Source organism: Osmerus eperlanus, chromosome 10 (genome assembly GCF_963692335.1).
Source record: "Osmerus eperlanus chromosome 10, fOsmEpe2.1, whole genome shotgun sequence".
Classification (NCBI taxonomy): domain Eukaryota; kingdom Metazoa; phylum Chordata; class Actinopteri; order Osmeriformes; family Osmeridae; genus Osmerus; species Osmerus eperlanus.
In genome coordinates this window covers 15463004-15481327 of record NC_085027.1, presented here as the reverse complement: position 1 = coordinate 15481327, position 18324 = coordinate 15463004, and the positions used below count along the sequence as shown (strand labels likewise).

General features: G+C 43.3%; 3 protein-coding genes across 5 annotated transcripts in view; 1 reads left to right on the top strand and 2 right to left on the bottom strand.

Annotated features, from left to right (window-relative positions):
• The window catches only part of nfat5b (nuclear factor of activated T cells 5b), a 33346-nt gene extending 32399 nt beyond the window's left edge, over positions 1-947 (bottom strand). For all 3 annotated transcript variants that reach the window (XM_062472081.1, XM_062472083.1, XM_062472082.1), the window contains exon 1: positions 647-947. In XM_062472081.1, the coding sequence (XP_062328065.1) occupies positions 647-719 (73 nt within the window). In that variant the 5' untranslated portion in view covers positions 720-947. The remainder of the gene's footprint in view (positions 1-646) is intronic.
• Positions 948-1964: 1017 nt separating this feature from the next.
• psmd7 (proteasome 26S subunit, non-ATPase 7) lies at positions 1965-4020 on the top strand. The gene is made up of 7 exons (XM_062471305.1): positions 1965-2145; positions 2356-2447; positions 2566-2658; positions 2795-2892; positions 2970-3050; positions 3202-3293; positions 3413-4020. Exons 1-7 carry the CDS (start codon positions 2072-2074, stop codon positions 3849-3851), a joined length of 969 nt encoding a protein of 322 aa, XP_062327289.1. The 5' UTR covers positions 1965-2071; the 3' UTR covers positions 3852-4020.
• Positions 4021-4030: 10 nt separating this feature from the next.
• Positions 4031-18308, bottom strand: LOC134028344 (polycystin-1-like protein 2). Its single transcript, XM_062471828.1, has 35 exons — positions 17987-18308; positions 17735-17893; positions 17455-17643; positions 16482-16592; positions 16229-16373; positions 15889-16109; positions 15395-15802; positions 13263-13411; positions 12963-13142; positions 12605-12742; positions 12296-12444; positions 12088-12216; positions 11887-12007; positions 11670-11801; positions 11116-11341; positions 10776-10966; positions 10468-10698; positions 10235-10336; positions 9954-10132; positions 9145-9291; positions 8848-9047; positions 8513-8748; positions 8209-8431; positions 7532-8007; positions 7340-7436; positions 7022-7162; positions 6744-6929; positions 6309-6639; positions 6080-6213; positions 5863-5990; positions 5601-5761; positions 5152-5362; positions 4947-5048; positions 4465-4596; positions 4031-4360 (listed from the first exon to the last, which is right to left on the bottom strand). The coding sequence occupies exons 1-35, from the start codon at positions 18306-18308 to the stop codon at positions 4211-4213; spliced, it is 6537 nt and encodes a 2178-aa protein (XP_062327812.1). The 3' UTR covers positions 4031-4210.
• Between the last annotated feature and the right edge of the window lie 16 nt (positions 18309-18324).

Below are 18324 nucleotides of genomic sequence, written 5' to 3'. Positions count from 1 at the left end.
TAGATAGCAAATAACTAGACTAAGTAAAACTTTGTATCTTTACAAATGTTTGTTTACACAGATAACGTGGACATTCATGCCAGGCTGTATGTAAACAACTCCAATTCATGCCTTGGGAACACCAAAGGCAAACTTTCTGTCTCACAATAGCACTATCTACTTTCTGTATTACAATACTAACTTGTAAACAGTATAACAATAAATATAGAATATATATAAATAATAAAAAATATCTTTATTAAATAAATGCCATATTTAAAATGTTGCCCATGCACCTCACCTATACAGTTTTGACAAGCAATGAGGTATTGCTATTATTTGTCCATTGCCTACGAATCGATTGTGAAATACATACCTCTCTAAGCCATATGGCATCTGTAACTACGTAGCAACAGAGGCTAAAAAAACTAGCCTGGCTGGCGCGACCCATGTGACTCAGTCACAGCTTCACTACACATTTCAGAATGACTTCGAAGGTTGACTGAAAACACCACGACTGTATTAACGAAACTCTCACGTGTCCTCAGTTTACAGTGCAGCTAGCTTCCCACCAACACAAACACCTACTTATATCCTTGTGAAAACAAGTAAAAGCACAATAAAGACATAAGGACAGTCAAAGCTTAGCATGAAAATGAAGTATTACCTTTGGAATATAAGGATTTGGGGGAATTCAGGTCGAGGTCCGCGCTGAAAATGGATATGAAATCAGAGGGCATCGCAATGCCTCTGAAGAGGGGAAATCGGACACCCTCGGATATGAAACGTCGCTAAGAGACTAGCAGTAGATACCTGTTTGTCACAGACTTACTGTGATGGGAAAGTGTTGGCAATAAATTAAAAACGACAGTATACATTCGTATGTTACAAATGGTTTGTTAACTTAACTAGCATGTACACACTCCTATCTACTCAGCACCGTTATGCCTGGTGACAAGTGTTTTGTCCTTTTTTTTTCTTCAGCACCACGCCTCCTCCAGTGACGCACACATGAACGGCGAACACACAACTAGGGGGGGGGGGGGGGGAAATCAGATTGTCACGTGATTGAGAGCTTCAAAAACTTAAAACAGGCTCATACTGTAAAAGTGAACAGAACATTTGCAAAGGAAACTTGTTTACACAAGACAAACCAAGCATAACCTTTTCACTATTGATATCAATAACCACTTAGGTCAACTGATGGGATACCTTTTCCCAGGTACATCGTACCTGAGAAAATTGAGTGGGACATACGCTTAGTTGTGAGAGCATATCCTGTAGTAGGTTTGTAGGCATGTCCTTGGAATTTAATGTCTTTATTGGTACTCTTTGATTACTACTTGATAACACTCCCTCCTGCCTTTACCTTTCATCCCATTTTTTGTCACACCTCAACTCACAGAAGACTTATTATTTGTCTCTTGGTCTTCAGAATGACTTTATTAGACATCTGCATTCGTTTACCATTCCCAAGAGACATGTATTAGGATTTGCAAAGGACAGATTAATATGAACTCTGACGTGACATGTTAAATGTTTTAACTATGCAAGGAAAACTTTTGTAAAGGATTGCTGGGAGCGTAGGGTAGCCGACAATTATGTAAAGGTAAAAAAACAGATTCAGAAATAGAAGTAGATCCATTCAATCTTATTCACAGCCATTTTCTTATTACCCAAGTAGAACATTTTTAAGACACGTTTTAAAAAGACTAAGAATAACCATTTTCATAGTCTGTGGATTTTACAGCCCTCTAGCGTTGGACATATGCTAAATAGAAGTTGAAACACATAGTTTTAATGTTGATGATAATGAATACTTACAACTGAACAATTCTTGTATTAAGGTGACCATTTTGTTCAAATTACAAGCACTTATTTTGTTTAATGTCATTGATAAATTCGGATGTTTTGAATTGGTTTCTTTAAACTGCAAAACTGCAGCGCACTGTAACCCCAGTGAACGCAATCATTAGTCACGTGGTAATGACGCAGATTCTGCGACAGAAACACTAACAGTGGCTAGCTAGTGAAGTTGCATTGCTCTTAGAAAATCAGTTTTTCTCAAAATTGTTATAATTTTAGGATCAACATGCCGGATTTGGCTGTAGAAAACGTTGTTGTCCATCCTTTAGTTCTTTTGAGTGTGGTAGACCACTTTAACAGGTGAGATATGCTGAATGCGCCTTTCAACACGAAATGTGTGGACTCATTGTCTGACGGCGGCTAGCAACACTGCACTGTAGCACACTACGAAAACTAACATTAGACAGCAATTGGTTTGTGATAGCCTTTAGCTCGACTAGCCTTGCCAGCATCTAATGATTAGCTATCATGACTCACATTTTTATATTTTGTTTTTTCTTTCTTCACCAGAATCGGTAAAATTGGAAGTCAGAAGAGGGTTGTGGGTGTGCTCCTTGGCTCATGGCATAAGAAGGTTCTTGATGTGTCAAACAGCTTTGCAGGTATGCAGTTAACAGCTCTCAGATGTGTTAGTTTCCATATCCTACCTCGTGTGTCTCCTGTATTTAGGTTATCAAAAGAGACCTTTTTAAAAACGTCTTACTATTGCCCACCTTGCAGTACCATTTGACGAAGATGACAAGGACGATTCTGTTTGGTTCCTGGATCACGACTACTTGGAAAACATGTACGGGATGTTTAAGAAAGTTAATGGTAAGGGCTATTCAAAAATATTACACTTATAATTAAAATAGTTTCCATTTAAATTGGTATGATCTTCTTGTTTCTTGATTAGAATCAGAACATTTAAATAGCTATTTAAATTGTGTGCTTCTTATTCCTATTTCAGCAAGGGAAAGAATAGTTGGATGGTATCACACTGGCCCAAAACTACATAAGAATGACATCGCCATCAATGAACTAATAAAGCAATACTGTACAAACTCTGTAAGTAGTGCATTTTTTAGCAACCATGTCAAGATTATGACGTATTGCGTGTTCATTTTTGCTTTTGTTGTTTCCAGGTCCTTGTCATAATCGATGTAAAACCCAAAGACTTGGGTCTACCAACGGAGGCCTACATATCTGTGGAGGAAGTGCATGATGTATGGTTTTAATCATCACGAGGACTGGCAGTAGAATGCATGCCCTTTTACTGTATTCCTATGGTTAGGTTGACCAAACACTGGAACTGTACTTTAAGATTACATAAAAAAATTGGAATATCTGCTTGCTAACTACTGTACGTGTTCTCAGGATGGCACCCCGACATCAAAGACATTTGAACACGTGACCAGTGAAATTGGTGCTGAGGAGGCTGAGGAAGTGGGTGTCGAGCATTTACTTAGGTAACACACCTCCACAACCAGTGTTGAAATTATGGTCCACTGAGACACTTTGCTGAATATAATGAATGCAAGGTCAATGTGTAAATTATTTTGATTTAATTCTTCTTCTCTGTGCACAGGGACATCAAGGACACCACTGTTGGCACCCTGTCTCAGCGCATCACCAACCAGGTCCACGGCTTAAAGGGACTTAACTGCAAGTTACTGGATATCAAAAGTTATCTTGAGAAAGTGACCACGGGAAAGCTACCCATCAACCACCAGATCATCTACCATCTGCAGGATGTCTTCAACTTGCTACCAGATGTCAATCTGCAGGAGTTCATTAAGGCCTTCTACCTTAAGACTAACGACCAGATGCTGGTGGTCTACCTGGCCTCCCTCATCCGCTCTGTTGTTGCCCTCCACAACCTCATTAACAACAAGATTGCCAACAGAGATGCTGAAAGGAAGGAGGGTCAGGAGAAAGATGACAGCAAGAAGGAAAAGAAAGAGGACAAGGAAAAAGAGAAGGAGAAGGGCGATGCCAAGAAAGATGACAAAAAGGAGAAGAAATGAGCATGCCCTGCCAGTTTGGACTGATCTAACTATGTTGTTTATGGTGGAGATTACGTTTGTATTTGTTTACCCCTTTTGTTTTTGTATACAGGACACTGTATTTATCTTTTTGGGGGGGAAAAGAAGAACCCTCATATTTTATTTAGAATTAAAGACGGAATGGGATATATTTTGGTTTGGTGGTGAATCTTTTCAAAATACAATGAAGCCTGAGCTCGATGTATACATTAACACCCAATAGTCTCCCCCAAAAATTGGGGTTGAACATTGTGCAAACACAAAAAGTATATTTTTAAACATCAATTCATTCTATATATGCATACTTACATTTTGATAAATGTATTAAATATGTTTAGAGTCTATAAAGAGATAGTGGAGGGTTCTTTGTTGATGGCAGGGGCAGTGGTATACTTCTCTCCAAGGTTTTTCTGGCCCTGCTTGCACCTGATCCCTAACAAACCACAGAGCTTCATCAGCATCAGGTCCACGATCTCCTCCTCTTCAGAGGGCTGGGAAACACACAAGACAATTCACTTTTTAAACTGTTATACTGTAAATTGGTGGTAGGGTTTTGAAAGGGCCACTTGATACACTAAAATAAGATAGCTACTACCTTGTGATGTTTCTGCTCTTCATTGAAAGCCACCAGGATGACTGAGATGAAAAGGTTCAGCACCACAAAGGTCATGAACACGATGCAGGAGCCAATGAGGAACCCACCCAAGACTGGATTATAATCCAGAACCTGGATTACAAAAAAACTATTCAGACCACCAACAGAAGAACATCTCATCACTAACACCTCAGTAGTAGCTGTGATCAATCTTATGCTTAACCCTCGTGCTGCCTTCGGGTCACATGACCCAAAGGTTCATAACGAACCATCATTGTGTTTACCCAATTTTACCCAATACAAAAACAAATTAAAATAATTTTCTTTTAACCTTTGCAATGTGGGGGGTCTGAGACAGCCTAGCTGTTAAAAGAAAATGCTTCACTTTGTCTTTGTATGCGGTAAATTTGTCGCAATACGACGGTGGGTCACAATGACTGATGGGTCAGAATGACCCGAAGATAACACAAGGGTTAACCAACCTCATCATAGTTGAAGATGCCCAGCTGCAAGCTGACCATGTTATGAGCAGCTTCCATGAGGGTCTTATATGATGACAGCCTCCAGCCACACAGCAAATTAAACTGGAGAGAAAAAACATTCAATCAGTTGAAATAAGAATTGGTTATACGATATCCTTATGTACAAGTTGTACAACCTCATGTACACAACCAAGGTCACCCATACAACGATAGAGTAGGCAAGAGTCATGATGGTGATGACCACCAGGAAGCCTGAGATGTCAGTCCAGGCCCTCTGCAGTGTGGCTGTGATCATGTGCAGCTTGGAGTTGAGTCTCATCAGATGCCAGAGCTTGACTGTCGCCAGCAGCACCAGGAAGGCTATCACATAGCCCAGCACAGCATCAGCAGTCGCTGTGGCATGGAAACTAGCAAACCTGCAAATATGTGAGAATTTTACTACTTTCAATTCAAACAGGTCTCACTGGTGTCACAGTGAACATTCAGATAATAGAAAGTCTACTATTTAACAGTAACATCCAGAGCTTCTTCTAGTAATAACTGAGACTTCTTCAAATGACCTCATTAGGAGTTTAACTCCTCTTGCCAGTATCATGCCTAACAAAAAGATACACATGGGATCATAGTTATGAGTTATGATAGTTATGAACTAACTGGTCTTTGTGGTCGTGGTAGTAGGCCATGTCCCTGTTTCCCAGAAGAGTCCTCTTGATAAAGACAGACAGAGCGCTCCAGCTCAGGACGATGATAGCCAACTCCACCAGGTTAAACTTGCTCCTGAAGTAACCCCACTTGTGCTGCTTCATCAGCTTGCCCTGTGAGGAGGCCAGATAAGTGTTCCACTACTGTACCACAGCAGTACAAAAATATTACCAAAAGTATATGTTTGACATTAGCTTGTGCTTCAGTCGCTCACCTGAACAAACATATAATACAGGATGAAGAGAAAGTAGACGACCTCAGAGGCCATAACAAAGATGTGAAGACCACCAGTCGATTGGTAAAGACGAACACTCTGCAGCTCACTGCGGAACTGGAACGCCCCTGAAAGATGACATGTACAGTAAACCACCTTTGTTAATGTGAAAACCACATGACAAGGTCATGTGCTGCTCTCAGACACAGTCACTCACCTACGGCAGTGGTCTCCAGCATGAGAGTGGCAATGCAGAAGAGGTTGACATTGGCATTATACACAGTGAATTCTATGAAGACTGCCCGGGTGTACATGTCAATCCAGGTGCTGTCAAACAGGAACTGAATGGTTCTGTAGAAACAAGGATATGGCAAGGATGAAACCACACTTCATGGTTGTCTTTACACTTAACAGGGAGTAGTACTTTAGTACAAAAAATTCTGTACCTGCTGGCATTGTATGAGTCTGGGCCCAGTTCCTCCACAAAGCCACCTCCTCTGTACAGAACCAAACTACCCCAGACAGGATATGACCTCAGTCGGGCCTGGCTCTGGTACTTCCATGGGCTGCGAAGGCTCACTGAGGAGTTGTCCCCCACAGAGCGGTTCCAGCCGGGCCCATATGAGCCCATGTCCTCCACCTCCCATGAGTAGGGAGCATGACAGTCAGGCACAGACTGGCGCATGGAGCGGGGAACGCGGCACGAGTTCTTCTGTACCCTCACCTGGCGAAGGCGAGCATTACCCACCAGCTTGGAGTTCCCATCTGTGATGAAACCTATTCCAGACAAGGACATTATGCTCAGGACACTGCTCTGTTCCCATATGGCATTTGCCATAGATTTTCAGTTGAATATTTCACTTTATAACAGAAAATGTTACCTGGATATTCTCCAAACAGGTTGTTTAGTAGAGAGGTGTTTGCCCAGGTGAACACATCACCAGGACTCATGTTGTCAGAAATTCCTTGGGTGAAGCTCTGCTGGATGTGTCGAGTCAAGAAGTAAGCATTGGGATCCCTCTGGCCATAAGCCACCAGGAGTAACATCCACATAAACCCCATGTAGGCTTGAAAAAGAAACACAGAGTTAATCTTCGAGGGGTTTTTATCCACAAAAATAGATGAAACAGCAACATCTACAATAAGAGGTCCCACTCACTTAGAATCTCCCTGATGAGAGCAAAGACCTTCTGTTCTTTCATCAAGTTGTTCCTTATTTTCTCAATGTCACTTGGAGGAGGGGGTTGGTAGAAGCTGCATGTGCTGTCCCTCCTGGCTGCCCGCATCGCACCAGCTTCATCTGGGGGTAGAAAAGGCCTTGTTTTGGACCTCTTTGTAGTAGTTGTCAGATACTGTACTATATTGTTGTAGCCCTCTTAAAAATGTAGTCTCTTTAGTCAGCTGGGTTACAATATTTTTTATTTTTAAGCACAGGAGGGCATGGTTAAACTTGAAGATTAACCTGAAGATTAAGTACCTGGGTTTTTGAGAATTCCATCGACCTTAGGATCACCATATTCTTCCTGATCAACTTTCTTAAGCACAAGAGCAAAGAAGACAGCAAATCCCAGCACCTGTTTTGAAGAAACGCACATTAAACAACCCCGTCATATAAACGTAGGTAGATTTCATGTAATTTATCATCGTGCCCTAACCTGATGTGACTGACCTTAAGTGGTTGTGTGATCAAGAGGCTCTCAAAGAAGGACACAACCATAGAGATGAGCCAGCTGATGGAGCGCTCCTTCCCATAATGCAGCCCATATATCATAGTGAAGAATCCGGACACACCGCTAGTGGCGAGCACCAATATCCAGCCCACAAACACAAACCACCACGGCAGCCCTCCTGAACAGCACTTCCTCTTGCTGGTGTCCTCGTCGAGGCTCTCTGCTGGGCTGATGCTGCATGCCGGTTGGTCCCCTCCAAGGCTGGAGGAAGAGAGCTGGGACTCCAGTAATCCCTTCATGCCCTGGACCTGCTGCACAGCCCGCTGATAGCTGTGTGGGTTAGGGAAGCGAGAAGGTCCCAGTAGACTCAACTCCTTCTCAACATGGCGGAGCTGCCTGTACAAATACTGACTGTTGCTGCTCCGTTTTTGGCTCCTGTCTACAGTTTTCTCAGGGCTCCCACACAAGCTGCTGTCTGATATCACAAAGAACATCCTTAGCCTTAAACACAGACCAAATACACTAAACACAGATTCAATCATTTAATATTCATGAGTGAAGTTCAGGTGTCTCCAATCACCAGCAGGGAAAAGGCATTCCAATTAAATACTCTGGTCAAGTATAAAACGTTACAGATGTAACAATCTACCGAAATGTTGACCGAAAAAACTGTTACCTTGTAGTTCAACTGAACCTAAAGACAGAAGGAGAGATCCTTCTCTCTTGCAGACATCAGTGTAAAACTCTCCACCTGCACGGTTCTGCTGTCTGATAATGTCCTCCACCAGAGAGAGCAGAGTGTTGATGTCAGCCTGTCGTCCAGACCCCAGCTCCAACTCCAGACGAGGCATGGGGCTCTTCATGGCCTTGGAGAGAGACTGGGCTATCCTCTTGATGTCCTAAGAAAATGAACAAACGTGCTACCTGAAGAAAACCTTCAGACTGACAGAAGGGTGAAAGAATGATCCAGATAACTCTACCTTGATGACAGTGTCTGGTGTGATGTCCTTGTGTTCCATCTGTGGAGAAGGAGGCTGTGATGGAGACACACGGCCAGTTTTCCCCTGCTTGGAGGCCTCTGTCTTGGGTTGACCAGGCTTCTTCTCTCGGGGGCGGGTGTTTCTGAAGATACTCACAATCAGCAGATTGATGGGGAACATGATGATAGAACTTTGAACTCCAATCATCACTTGTTGCCAGGTGAACTCAATGTGACCTTCAGAGTGACAGATATAGGGATAAAGTAACAGAGAGCGTTAATCACTTTTAAGTCCAGACACGTTGTGGAGCACCAATTCCGTGGATAATATCTTACCCAGGTCCATTGTTTGTTCAGAGGGGTCAGTCGGGATGCCATAGAACATGATATTGGTCAACATGGTGCAGAGCAGCAGAGAAAAACAGCATGATACTCGCTGCACACATGTAAAGGTGCTGTTTGGAGGACGGCTGATCACAGAGAACCAGATGTGACCATCACGGAAGTCTTTGGCTGTCTTCATGAAGAACAGGTTACTGAAAAGATGCAGTATACAATCGATATTAACTGTACTTAAATACATCATGGAGGAGGGTTCTTAGATCAATTACAGGATGGTCCTTTTCATCTCACCTAAATCTCTTTAGATCCATTTCAGTGGCAACAGGGAAGGATCTATCTAGAAGGCAGTCTCCCATATCGATGGCAAGCCAGGAGTTACAGAGGAAGTGCCACTTCTGCCCAGTTTGTAAATCTTGCACCATTACTTTGTTTACGTACCTGCAGGAAAACATGATTTCATCTCAGCATCCGGAAAATATCTGCATTATATATATGATTCATGCTTATTTTACTATTATTACAGGGCTGCCAACTTTTCCAAAACCCTTGTGAGATTTGGTATTTTGGGGGGCCGGCCAACCACAATCTTCCTGCAAGAAACCCCCCCCCCCCCTTGTCTTACCTACGAACATGTAGGTAGACAAGTTGGTTCCCCTTTTTTTGTTCTTTTGGAGAGCAGTCTCACGAGCCCTACTTACCCGGCGTCATGGAGCCGACCAGCTAAATAGTTATTTAGCACTAGCTTTGCTACCTGCATACCTACAGCTGGCAACTCCGTTTTGCTTCTAGATTCAGACCTAGCCCCGGTAAATTGTAGCGCTAGCTAACTACTAGACTTCTGCTGTGTGGTAATCGCAGTAACTAACCAGTCGAAGGGCATAGAAAAATACAGGGTGTTGATATTCACAGCCTGGAAACATACCCAGCTGCAACCGATGCAAGCACACCCCACAATTTCCCCAGAAATGGTACCCTCTCTAGTTATTATTATAGTTGTTATTATTGTTGTTGTTATATTGTAATACACCATAAGAGTATGTGTGAATGTATTGGTTCCTCTCTTCATTCAACAACATGTGAGTTTCCTGCCCATTCCCTACCAGCTCGGGTGTTCTCCAGAGTTGTCGTGCCACACCCTGATGCTCTGCAGCTCCCCCAGGGAGAAGGGGGTGGTCAGCAGGAAGGTGTCTACTGCACCCCTCTCAAACACAGGTTTGTCAGGGTCAGTGAGGTGGTGGGGCTCACTCTCCCCCTCTGTGCCCAGCAGAGTCACGGTTACCTGGAAAGGGGAACTAGGTTACCTAGAGGTAGCTGAAGCTGTTGTGGCACCCTGTGTTGTTGTTGTTGTTGTTGTGGGGGCTGGACTCTGAAGCTGTCTGACCTGAGCTGAGCTGGAGGCACCACGTCGATGTCCTGTGCTGATGTTCAGCATGTAGCCATACTCAGCCAAAGGGTCGTTGTCCTCCAGTACTGTTACCTTTACCTGGACACAATTTGAGGTATCTTACACACATACAAACACTGAAAAAGTAACATTGCCATATCAACAATGGTGTTTCTGATTTATGTTTTTTTATTTTTACAAAATGGCCTAAGTGGCTTTTTGATAGAGACCTTGGCAGTATCCTTGATGTCTTTCCTGCGTGCCCACACGACCACCAGGAGATAAGCTACAAAGACGGCGCCCACAAAGCAAACAACCACTGGGTTTTCAGTGAAGGTAGAGAAGAGCTCTGCGGTGCGAGACACATCCACAACGTTGGGCATGACGAAGAAAGAGCTTCCAAAGAAGGTCAGGTGGTTACATAGGCACTGAGTGACAAACGGGGTGGTGAGAGGGCCAACCTGGAAAGACCAGAGTCACCAGAATTAGACCAATATTGCTTACTTTGCGAGTTGCTCATTAGATGTGATGTACTTACCCTGCAGCCGGCCTCACTCCAAGCTGATTGAGACTCATTCCAATACTTGCACTGGGCAGCAATGGAGGTGACAGACACGCTGGCATTTACTGATTTAACCCCTGCCTCCACAATGGGTTGCACCACAAGGTAGTGCTCCCCAACATGTCCTCCTCTATCACTGGGAGCCAGCACCCATATGTACCTCTCCTCTAAGAGAAACATGAGAACCAGATACAAACCGTAAATGTCCCCATTGTTTCCAGAGGAGTATATGAGGGAGACAAAAGATTCTATCCTGTACCAACAATGTAGAATACCCTAGTAACAAACTATTAAGAAGATTTTCCACATACTGTACCTCGTTTGCTACCCTGATGTGGCATCTGAGTCTTAGCTACATAATCCGCTGTGGTGGGGTAGTTCTTATCACTCAGGAACAGTTTAAAGGTCAAGTCCTCTGATGGCTCCATCCTCAGCACCAGCGTCACATCAGGTGAAGTAACGTTGATCTTCAGAGTGCTGTAGTTACTCAGGTTCAAGATTGTACTGTTCACCTGTTCTCCATCCAGCCTGGGCAATAATATCTGTGATTGAAAGGGAAGTATTTGACAAACAAGTGAGCTTCGTACACATTTGTATGATGCTTTAGGTGAGGTTTCCATAGTTTCATAAATAGTTTTCTATGAAAAGAGAGGTTGTTGAAATGTTCATACTATCAGGCAATTCTACAATCTACCATCACATTTATGTGCATCTATCAATTGATAATTCAATTGATTCAATATCATCTCAAACATGACACTGCATCTACTGGTCCATGATTTCCATTATGTATACAATAAAGTAAATGTTGTACATTCCAAACAATGTGTTCGTCGATTCAGTCATGATGACATGTCGTATTGCTCTGACCTCTATCTCCTCAGCAAAGTTCTCTATGGGAATGACTGAGCCATTTTCTTTGCTGATAGACATTGAGCCGACAACACCGCTGATGTTTCCTGCTTGACTCCAAGAGAATGGATTATTTGCCAAACTCAGCATCTGAAAAACAGACATCGAAAAGACCAATGGAGAATAATATTAGCTACAGAACAAACTTCTCTCTCGCGTTCTCTCACAGTCTTACCCGCACATCCACCGGTTCCTCCAGAGGAAGGACGTCAGCAGGGAGGGGAGGGAGGGAGAAGCTGGAGGAGGTGTTCTTCGGAACGATGATCGACTGCATTTGAAGGGTTTCTGGAGATGCTCTGGAAAGAGACACAATGAAAGGCATTACTACAGGTGGGTGTTCTGTATTTTTAACTTCCTATCCACACACTTTTCATACCTTTTAACATACACACTGATCTTAGCAGTGCGTATAATGGTCGGCCCCTCGTTGACCTTTTTTCCAATCAACAATACGCTCTGTACATACGCCAAGCTACTGACAATATAGTCCGAGATGGTTCTCTGTGAAAGACAGGTTGGGTATTTAAGAAGGGCAGTGCCAGTTCTACCATTTAAGTAATAAAGGTAAAAAAATACAATAATAGTTGCTTACATTTGAAGAGAACTCTAAAAGGTTGCTGGCCACCTGTACTATTGCAATTGCGGCATTCAACACATCCCCTCCATCTTCCTGACTGATGTTCATGGCGAGAAGGGAGGAGCTGAGGTCTGCCACTAGAGAACTTGCCTGTTTCTGAAGCACACGCACAACATAACTCACGAACTAGCGAGAACACAGTTTCACTGAACCATGGTTCATGAGGTCAAAGTGACGAAGTGATTGTTTTGTATACATTGTATGTGTGGCTAGTGTGTTTTGTTTTTGTGCAATTAGACATATTTTTCAGGCGTACCTGGGCTTTGGTAGTGAGCTCACTGCCCTGTATGGTGAGTCCTGAGACTGCTCTGGCTGTCACCTGCACACTCAGCGGGGTCCTGCAGGGGGCGACCTTCTCCTCTTCAGTAATTATGGTCAGCATCTGCTCTCTTAGCTTAGCAGAGAGATGTCTTTGTTAAAGAGACTTTGTGAAAGACCCGTTACTAAACATGGAAATGGGTGTAATGTGGACAACAGTAGAAATTGTGATCGATCAAATCCACATCTGGGTGACCTCAACTTCAAACTAACCGAGTTTTATAATAATTTCTGTCCAGCGTACATTGCGTCTTGTTTCACCATAACACAATATCTCATCTCTCCTACACTCTCACCTTTTCCCTGCCTTCCTTCTGCTCGTCGTCGTTGTTCTCGTTCAGCATGTCAGACACAGACTGGAACATCTGTCCCAGGTTCTCTCCAGAGAGCAGCCCCTGCTGCTGCAGCTGGGCGACAGAGTCCACCACCGCAGACTGGAGCTCCTGCACTGTAGAGCTGGAGTCGGCCGGACGCACCTGCTCACACGACAACCAGAACAGTACTGATGACTCCACACAGCAACGTGGTAAAGCTGGAATGAGCATCGAGAGTAGACCCGAGGAAGAAGGAATACATATGAGTCGATCATGACAAACCTCAGTTGTGATGATAGTGTTCTTTTTGGTCTTTGTGATCTTGTCTGTGACTGTAGCAACTACCGATAGTTTGTAGTTGTTGATGCTTTCGCCAAAGGGGAGGTAGACAGAGTTCACTTTGCTTACATCACTACAGCGGAGGTGCATATCTGGGACACGGAGGAAATTGTTTTGCTCTTTAGATCAAAGACCTGATTGCTTTTATCTTAGTGAGAAAGTCCCCTGGATGAGAAATACTGCCACACTGAGATACTCACCACTGTCAGTCTGGAAACAGTACTGACAGTCCGTGCAAGAGGCTTGTGTGCAGGTGATATTGAAAGCACTGAGAACTGTGCCCTTTGAAGGGGAAATGCTACACCCAAAAGTGTTGGTAACAGTTACAGGGGAGGTGGTGATGGTTACAGGGGAATTAGTGGTTACGGGAGAGGTGGTGATGGTGATGGTTACAGGAGAGGTTGTGATGGTTACAGGGGAGGGAGTGGTTACAGGAGAAGTGGTGATGGTTACAGGGGAGGGAGTGGTTACAGGAGAGGTGGTTGTTGAACGTGGTATCTGGACGGTGTACTTGGTGTAGCCAGGAGTTGTCTTATCTAAGATGGAACAAGATATGACTGTCAAGGATAGTCACCCAATAATTACTTTTAGCTGACTGTATTAAAAACAATACCCACCATAAGCTACAATTATGATATTTTCAGATATGGCCTGGGCATTTTTTAGATTACTACTCATCAGATTGTATTGACTGACACCATTACTGTTCAGTATCAGGGGTTTTGTCCCTGCCTGTTCATGGCAGTCTTTGATGGGTCCCTGAAAGAAGAGTCACACATGTTACTTTGCTGGTTTTATGGTACTTAAAACACCACTCAATATATTTAGGTTTATGCAACATACTGTCAAAAACACAGTAATTTAAATGATGTTTTACTTTTCTATTTAGAAATTAAATAAGGTATCTCGGACCCACCGCTAGATTTAAGGCACTATAAGGTCTGAAATCCTCGATACTCCAGACCACTGTGGGACAACTTGTACATTCCAGTCTCACCAAGACGTTTGTGTTTACATCCACTACGTCGCAATTAGTGAGACAACTGGAAAACAGTATATGTGACAATCATATCCTCAGGGATGCCTCAGAAAGTTTGAGGTTAGAACTCAATTACCCAACTTACATGATTCTGACTCCTGAGTATGCCTGTGGTGTGACGGTGATGCATTTAGAATCACTCTTCAACTGGTTATTACTGTTACCATTACCGTTCCATACAGTAAATGTATAAACATAATAAGAGAAAGGGTCTGGAAGACAGCTTGCCAGAATGTCCAAAGTCTGCACCATATCAACTTGTTGATCACATTTACAAGAAGTTTCTGTAGGAAACAAACGTGAAAAAAGACCATAGTTAACCATACCATTTCTGTTCAAGGAATACATATCTCTATTCATATACTGTAAACAAATGACTGTCTTTGACATTTGACATTCTCTTAGATTTTTGGTTTGACTAAGCTAAACCTGAACCTTTGTGAAAGGTTGTTTACTTTAGAGTGTTATGAATATTATTTTCTTACGGCATTGCCACGAATACAGTTTATTTCCTCCATTGATTCCATTGTTGCCAGTTAAACCAAGTGTGACACTATTACTGTAGTCAACAACAGTGGACGGAGTGACAGTAATAGACATGGTGGTCCTGGGAATTATAATATGGTCCTCCTTCAGAAGGCATGAATAGAAATGTAGGATATGCATTAGTCACAACAATTTGTTTTAATTCAGTACTTCATTTTATTGCTATGTAGCCTGAGAGTGTGTTCAAATTCTGCAAGAAATTATTGTACTTATTTTGAAAGTTTGAAAGACAAGGTTATCCATTCATGAAAAAAAGAAGTAAATGTGATTCAATTTAGCATACTGTGATTCCATCCTCTTTATTTGAAGGTTCGAAATTGTTGTCACAGGTTGCGGTTATGTTCCATAATTCCACATCCACCTCCATATATGAGAAGACATTCCAGGCTTTGAGTTTCACCTGGAAATATCCTGTAACCCAAACATCCAGTCTTACTGCATGAAAAAATAGACTATCTGGAATGTGTTGCCTGTGTATGAGTATGATTACCTTGTACTGTTGGTGTGATGTTGTAAACTTGCAGACTGCTGTTGTGCATGTGTCTGGTCTCAGAGAAAGTCTTGTTGTCTCCAGTCACAGAGAACAGGAGCTGTGCTGGAGCTCCATGCTCCAGAGAGACACTGATGGGGAGGTGGGAGTCTGGACACTGGCCCTCCTCTAGCAGCAAGGAGGCCTGCAAGCCTTCCACTGGCTCCAGCAGGCACACCTGCAGCTCTGTGGACACTCCAGGGGTCGTGACCCCGTTAGACGCCTTCAGGCTTAGCTGGTGGCAGCCAGACCCAAGCTGCTCCTGAACCTCTGGACCCACTGTAATGTTGTGGGGAATGATTCCTCTGACCACAGATGAGTGAGACACCAACATGTCCCCACTCTGGATTCTATAGGTCACATTTGTACCTGTTGACAGAAATGTTGTCTTACGCGTTCAAGATTTGGTCTTAAATTGGTCAATGTTGGATTGCGTTGGTTAAGGTAATACCCACCAGCTTCCACTTCTACCTGGATTAACAATAGGCTCCCATAGAGACCTTTGCAGTTGGCGCCATCTGTTGAGTGGTTTGGGCTATAGCATTTGATGACACCAAACTCTCCGACAGGCTCCTGAATGGTGATGGTTTTCTGAACCGTAACATGCCATTCACTGGTACTACAATCCACCAAAACCAAATAGACTCCTGGATGGCTGTATTTATGAACCACACTGCTCTCTAACCTTATGGGAAAAATATACAGTAGTACCATTTATTTTTTCACATTTATTTGTGGGTGGTAAAAATAATTATAATGCTTTCAATGTAGCTAGACTGAGATGTTCCAACAAACTCATTTGTGTTGGGACTGAAAAGGTGTCCATCTCCAGCCCTCAGGGTGCAGGTGAGGTCGCCCTGGAATGGTTGGAGGAGCCATTTCACTGTGGCCGTGATGTTTTCATGGACCACCCCCTTCTTTCTCAGTGACAAACGCAGAGCTGTCAACCAGAGACTAAGTTAATGTCTATCTTGAGCCTTGAAACCCTTGTGTGTGAATGTTAGTGCGTGTGTGTGTGTGTGCTTCGGGTGTGGGTGTGGGGTCTGACCCTCTTTGCAGTGGTACTCCACAGACAGGTAGCTTCCAAGTCCAGGACAGGGTTCACCAAAAGAGGTCACATCTACAGTAGCCTGGCACACCTGCAGCCCATGACAATCTCCTGCAATGACACAGTTTTATAATCGATGAGTAAATGAGTTACACAGTCATATTCATTGTAGATGACTTACACAACTATCTATGCTTTTGGAATAACAATAATAATGAAAAATAGTTTTATCAGGGCAGACTAATGTTCATTAGTATCGTAAATTCTCTATATGTTTGCCATTCGTAGATTAAACACAAGCTTAATAAAAAGCCTAAATGCTTTGGTCAATATTTGCGAGTGTGTTTGAATTCGATCAACTTCCACCAAAGCCAGTCATTTGAAAGGAAAGGATATCTAGTTGCTTTAATTTCAGTCTCTCAACCTGCTATTATCATCTCTGTGGTTATAAGGATTTTCTGTCTGACACAAATACATCTTTTGTGGTGCTATGTCAACATTGCTTGCATAAGTGGAATTCAATTTAATGTTGGGCACATCTTTCTGAGCTCTTTCTTGGAGCTGTGTTTGTTTTACAATATGTACACGTCTGCTCCAGGGTTTCTGAATATAACAGGTTCTACAAAACTAAATGTACACCAGTCAGCTTTGTGATAGATGGTCTGATGTTTGCATCAGGAGACTGATATCTGAAAGATCTGAAAGCTATATGATTAACTACAGCAAACACTGTTGTGTTGACTCCAGACCATAATGATCTCATCCACAGTTTCCTTATGCTGTAATGAACATGTAAACTAATAGTGGTCAAGGAAAGCATGTGAATGTGGTAGAGATAGGCATGGATAAGATAAGTGTGGATGAAATGTATCATATTTACACAAACTTTTAACGAAGTGATAGAGATGTAACTTAACACACAATCAAACAAATATATTCTTTCAGACGTAATACAAAATGCACCATTAAGTACCTGTTACTGAATCTACAACATCCATCCAGCTGCACTCTTCCTGTGTGGATGTGGGTGAAGGATTTGGGCTCAAACGGCAGTAATGAGCTGTTTTACGACCATAGAAGCTGTCATCAACCTCTATCACTTGACCAGAACCGCATTGCAGTGTGGCGTTGTGGTGTGCACATGCAATAGTGCGACCGGACTCTGTTAAAGGAAAATAAATGGGATTCAGCGATATGATGTTACTCTCTGTCTCATACTGTCCACACACAAACAAACAACAAAAAATACCAACCAAACTCGCAGACAAAGGTGAACTCCTGGCTGCAGTTGGCTGTGGCCTCCCACTGGAAGCCTGAGTTTCTGAGGATGTGGGCACAGCCAGCCCCTGGAGCTGGACTGCTCACCCAGTTAGAGTAGCTGACATCTGAGCCATCCAGCCACGACAGGGGCCCTGAGGAAAGTGGATAACCCCACAAAGAATAGTGTTCCCCTCTACACGATCCTAGTCATTCATCTGCAAATACACCATTGTGTGTCCTCTTACCTTCAGCAGCAGAAGAATCCAGAGTGAGGTTTGTGGAGGCCGGGGCGAGCCCCAGCCACCAGTCCGTTTCAGACTCCAGGTGCTTCTGAAGGAACTGCTGGGTTTCCTCATTATGGATGAATGCCAAGTGTCCTCCACCTCGCTCGCACCAACCCTGAGCACTGAAGAAAGAACGCCGGAGACCCCCAAACTCATAACAGGAGCTATCAAAGCCCTGCTGGTGTTCTGGGCAGGCGAAAGCCTCACTCTCCTCCTCGGCACCCGATGGACAGAGAAGGAAGAGAGTGCTCAGTAGCAGCTGGGTGAAAGACATGCTCTCCATCTTGCCCTTCACCTGG

Coding starts and splice junctions, on each gene's coding strand:
- psmd7 (XM_062471305.1), top strand. CDS start 2,072: ATGCCGGATTTGGCTGTAGAAAACGTTGTTGTCCATCCTTTAGTTCTT. Junction 2,146..2,355: donor GTGGTAGACCACTTTAACAG/GTGAGATATGCT, acceptor TTTCTTCACCAG/AATCGGTAAAATTGGAAGTC. Junction 3,294..3,412: donor GGTGTCGAGCATTTACTTAG/GTAACACACCTC, acceptor CTCTGTGCACAG/GGACATCAAGGACACCACTG.
- LOC134028344 (XM_062471828.1), bottom strand. CDS start 18,308: ATGGAGAGCATGTCTTTCACCCAGCTGCTACTGAGCACTCTCTTCCTT. Junction 9,048..9,144: donor ATGGATCTAAAGAGATTTAG/GTGAGATGAAAA, acceptor GCATCTTTTCAG/TAACCTGTTCTTCATGAAGA. Junction 5,762..5,862: donor TGTATTATATGTTTGTTCAG/GTGAGCGACTGA, acceptor GCCTCCTCACAG/GGCAAGCTGATGAAGCAGCA.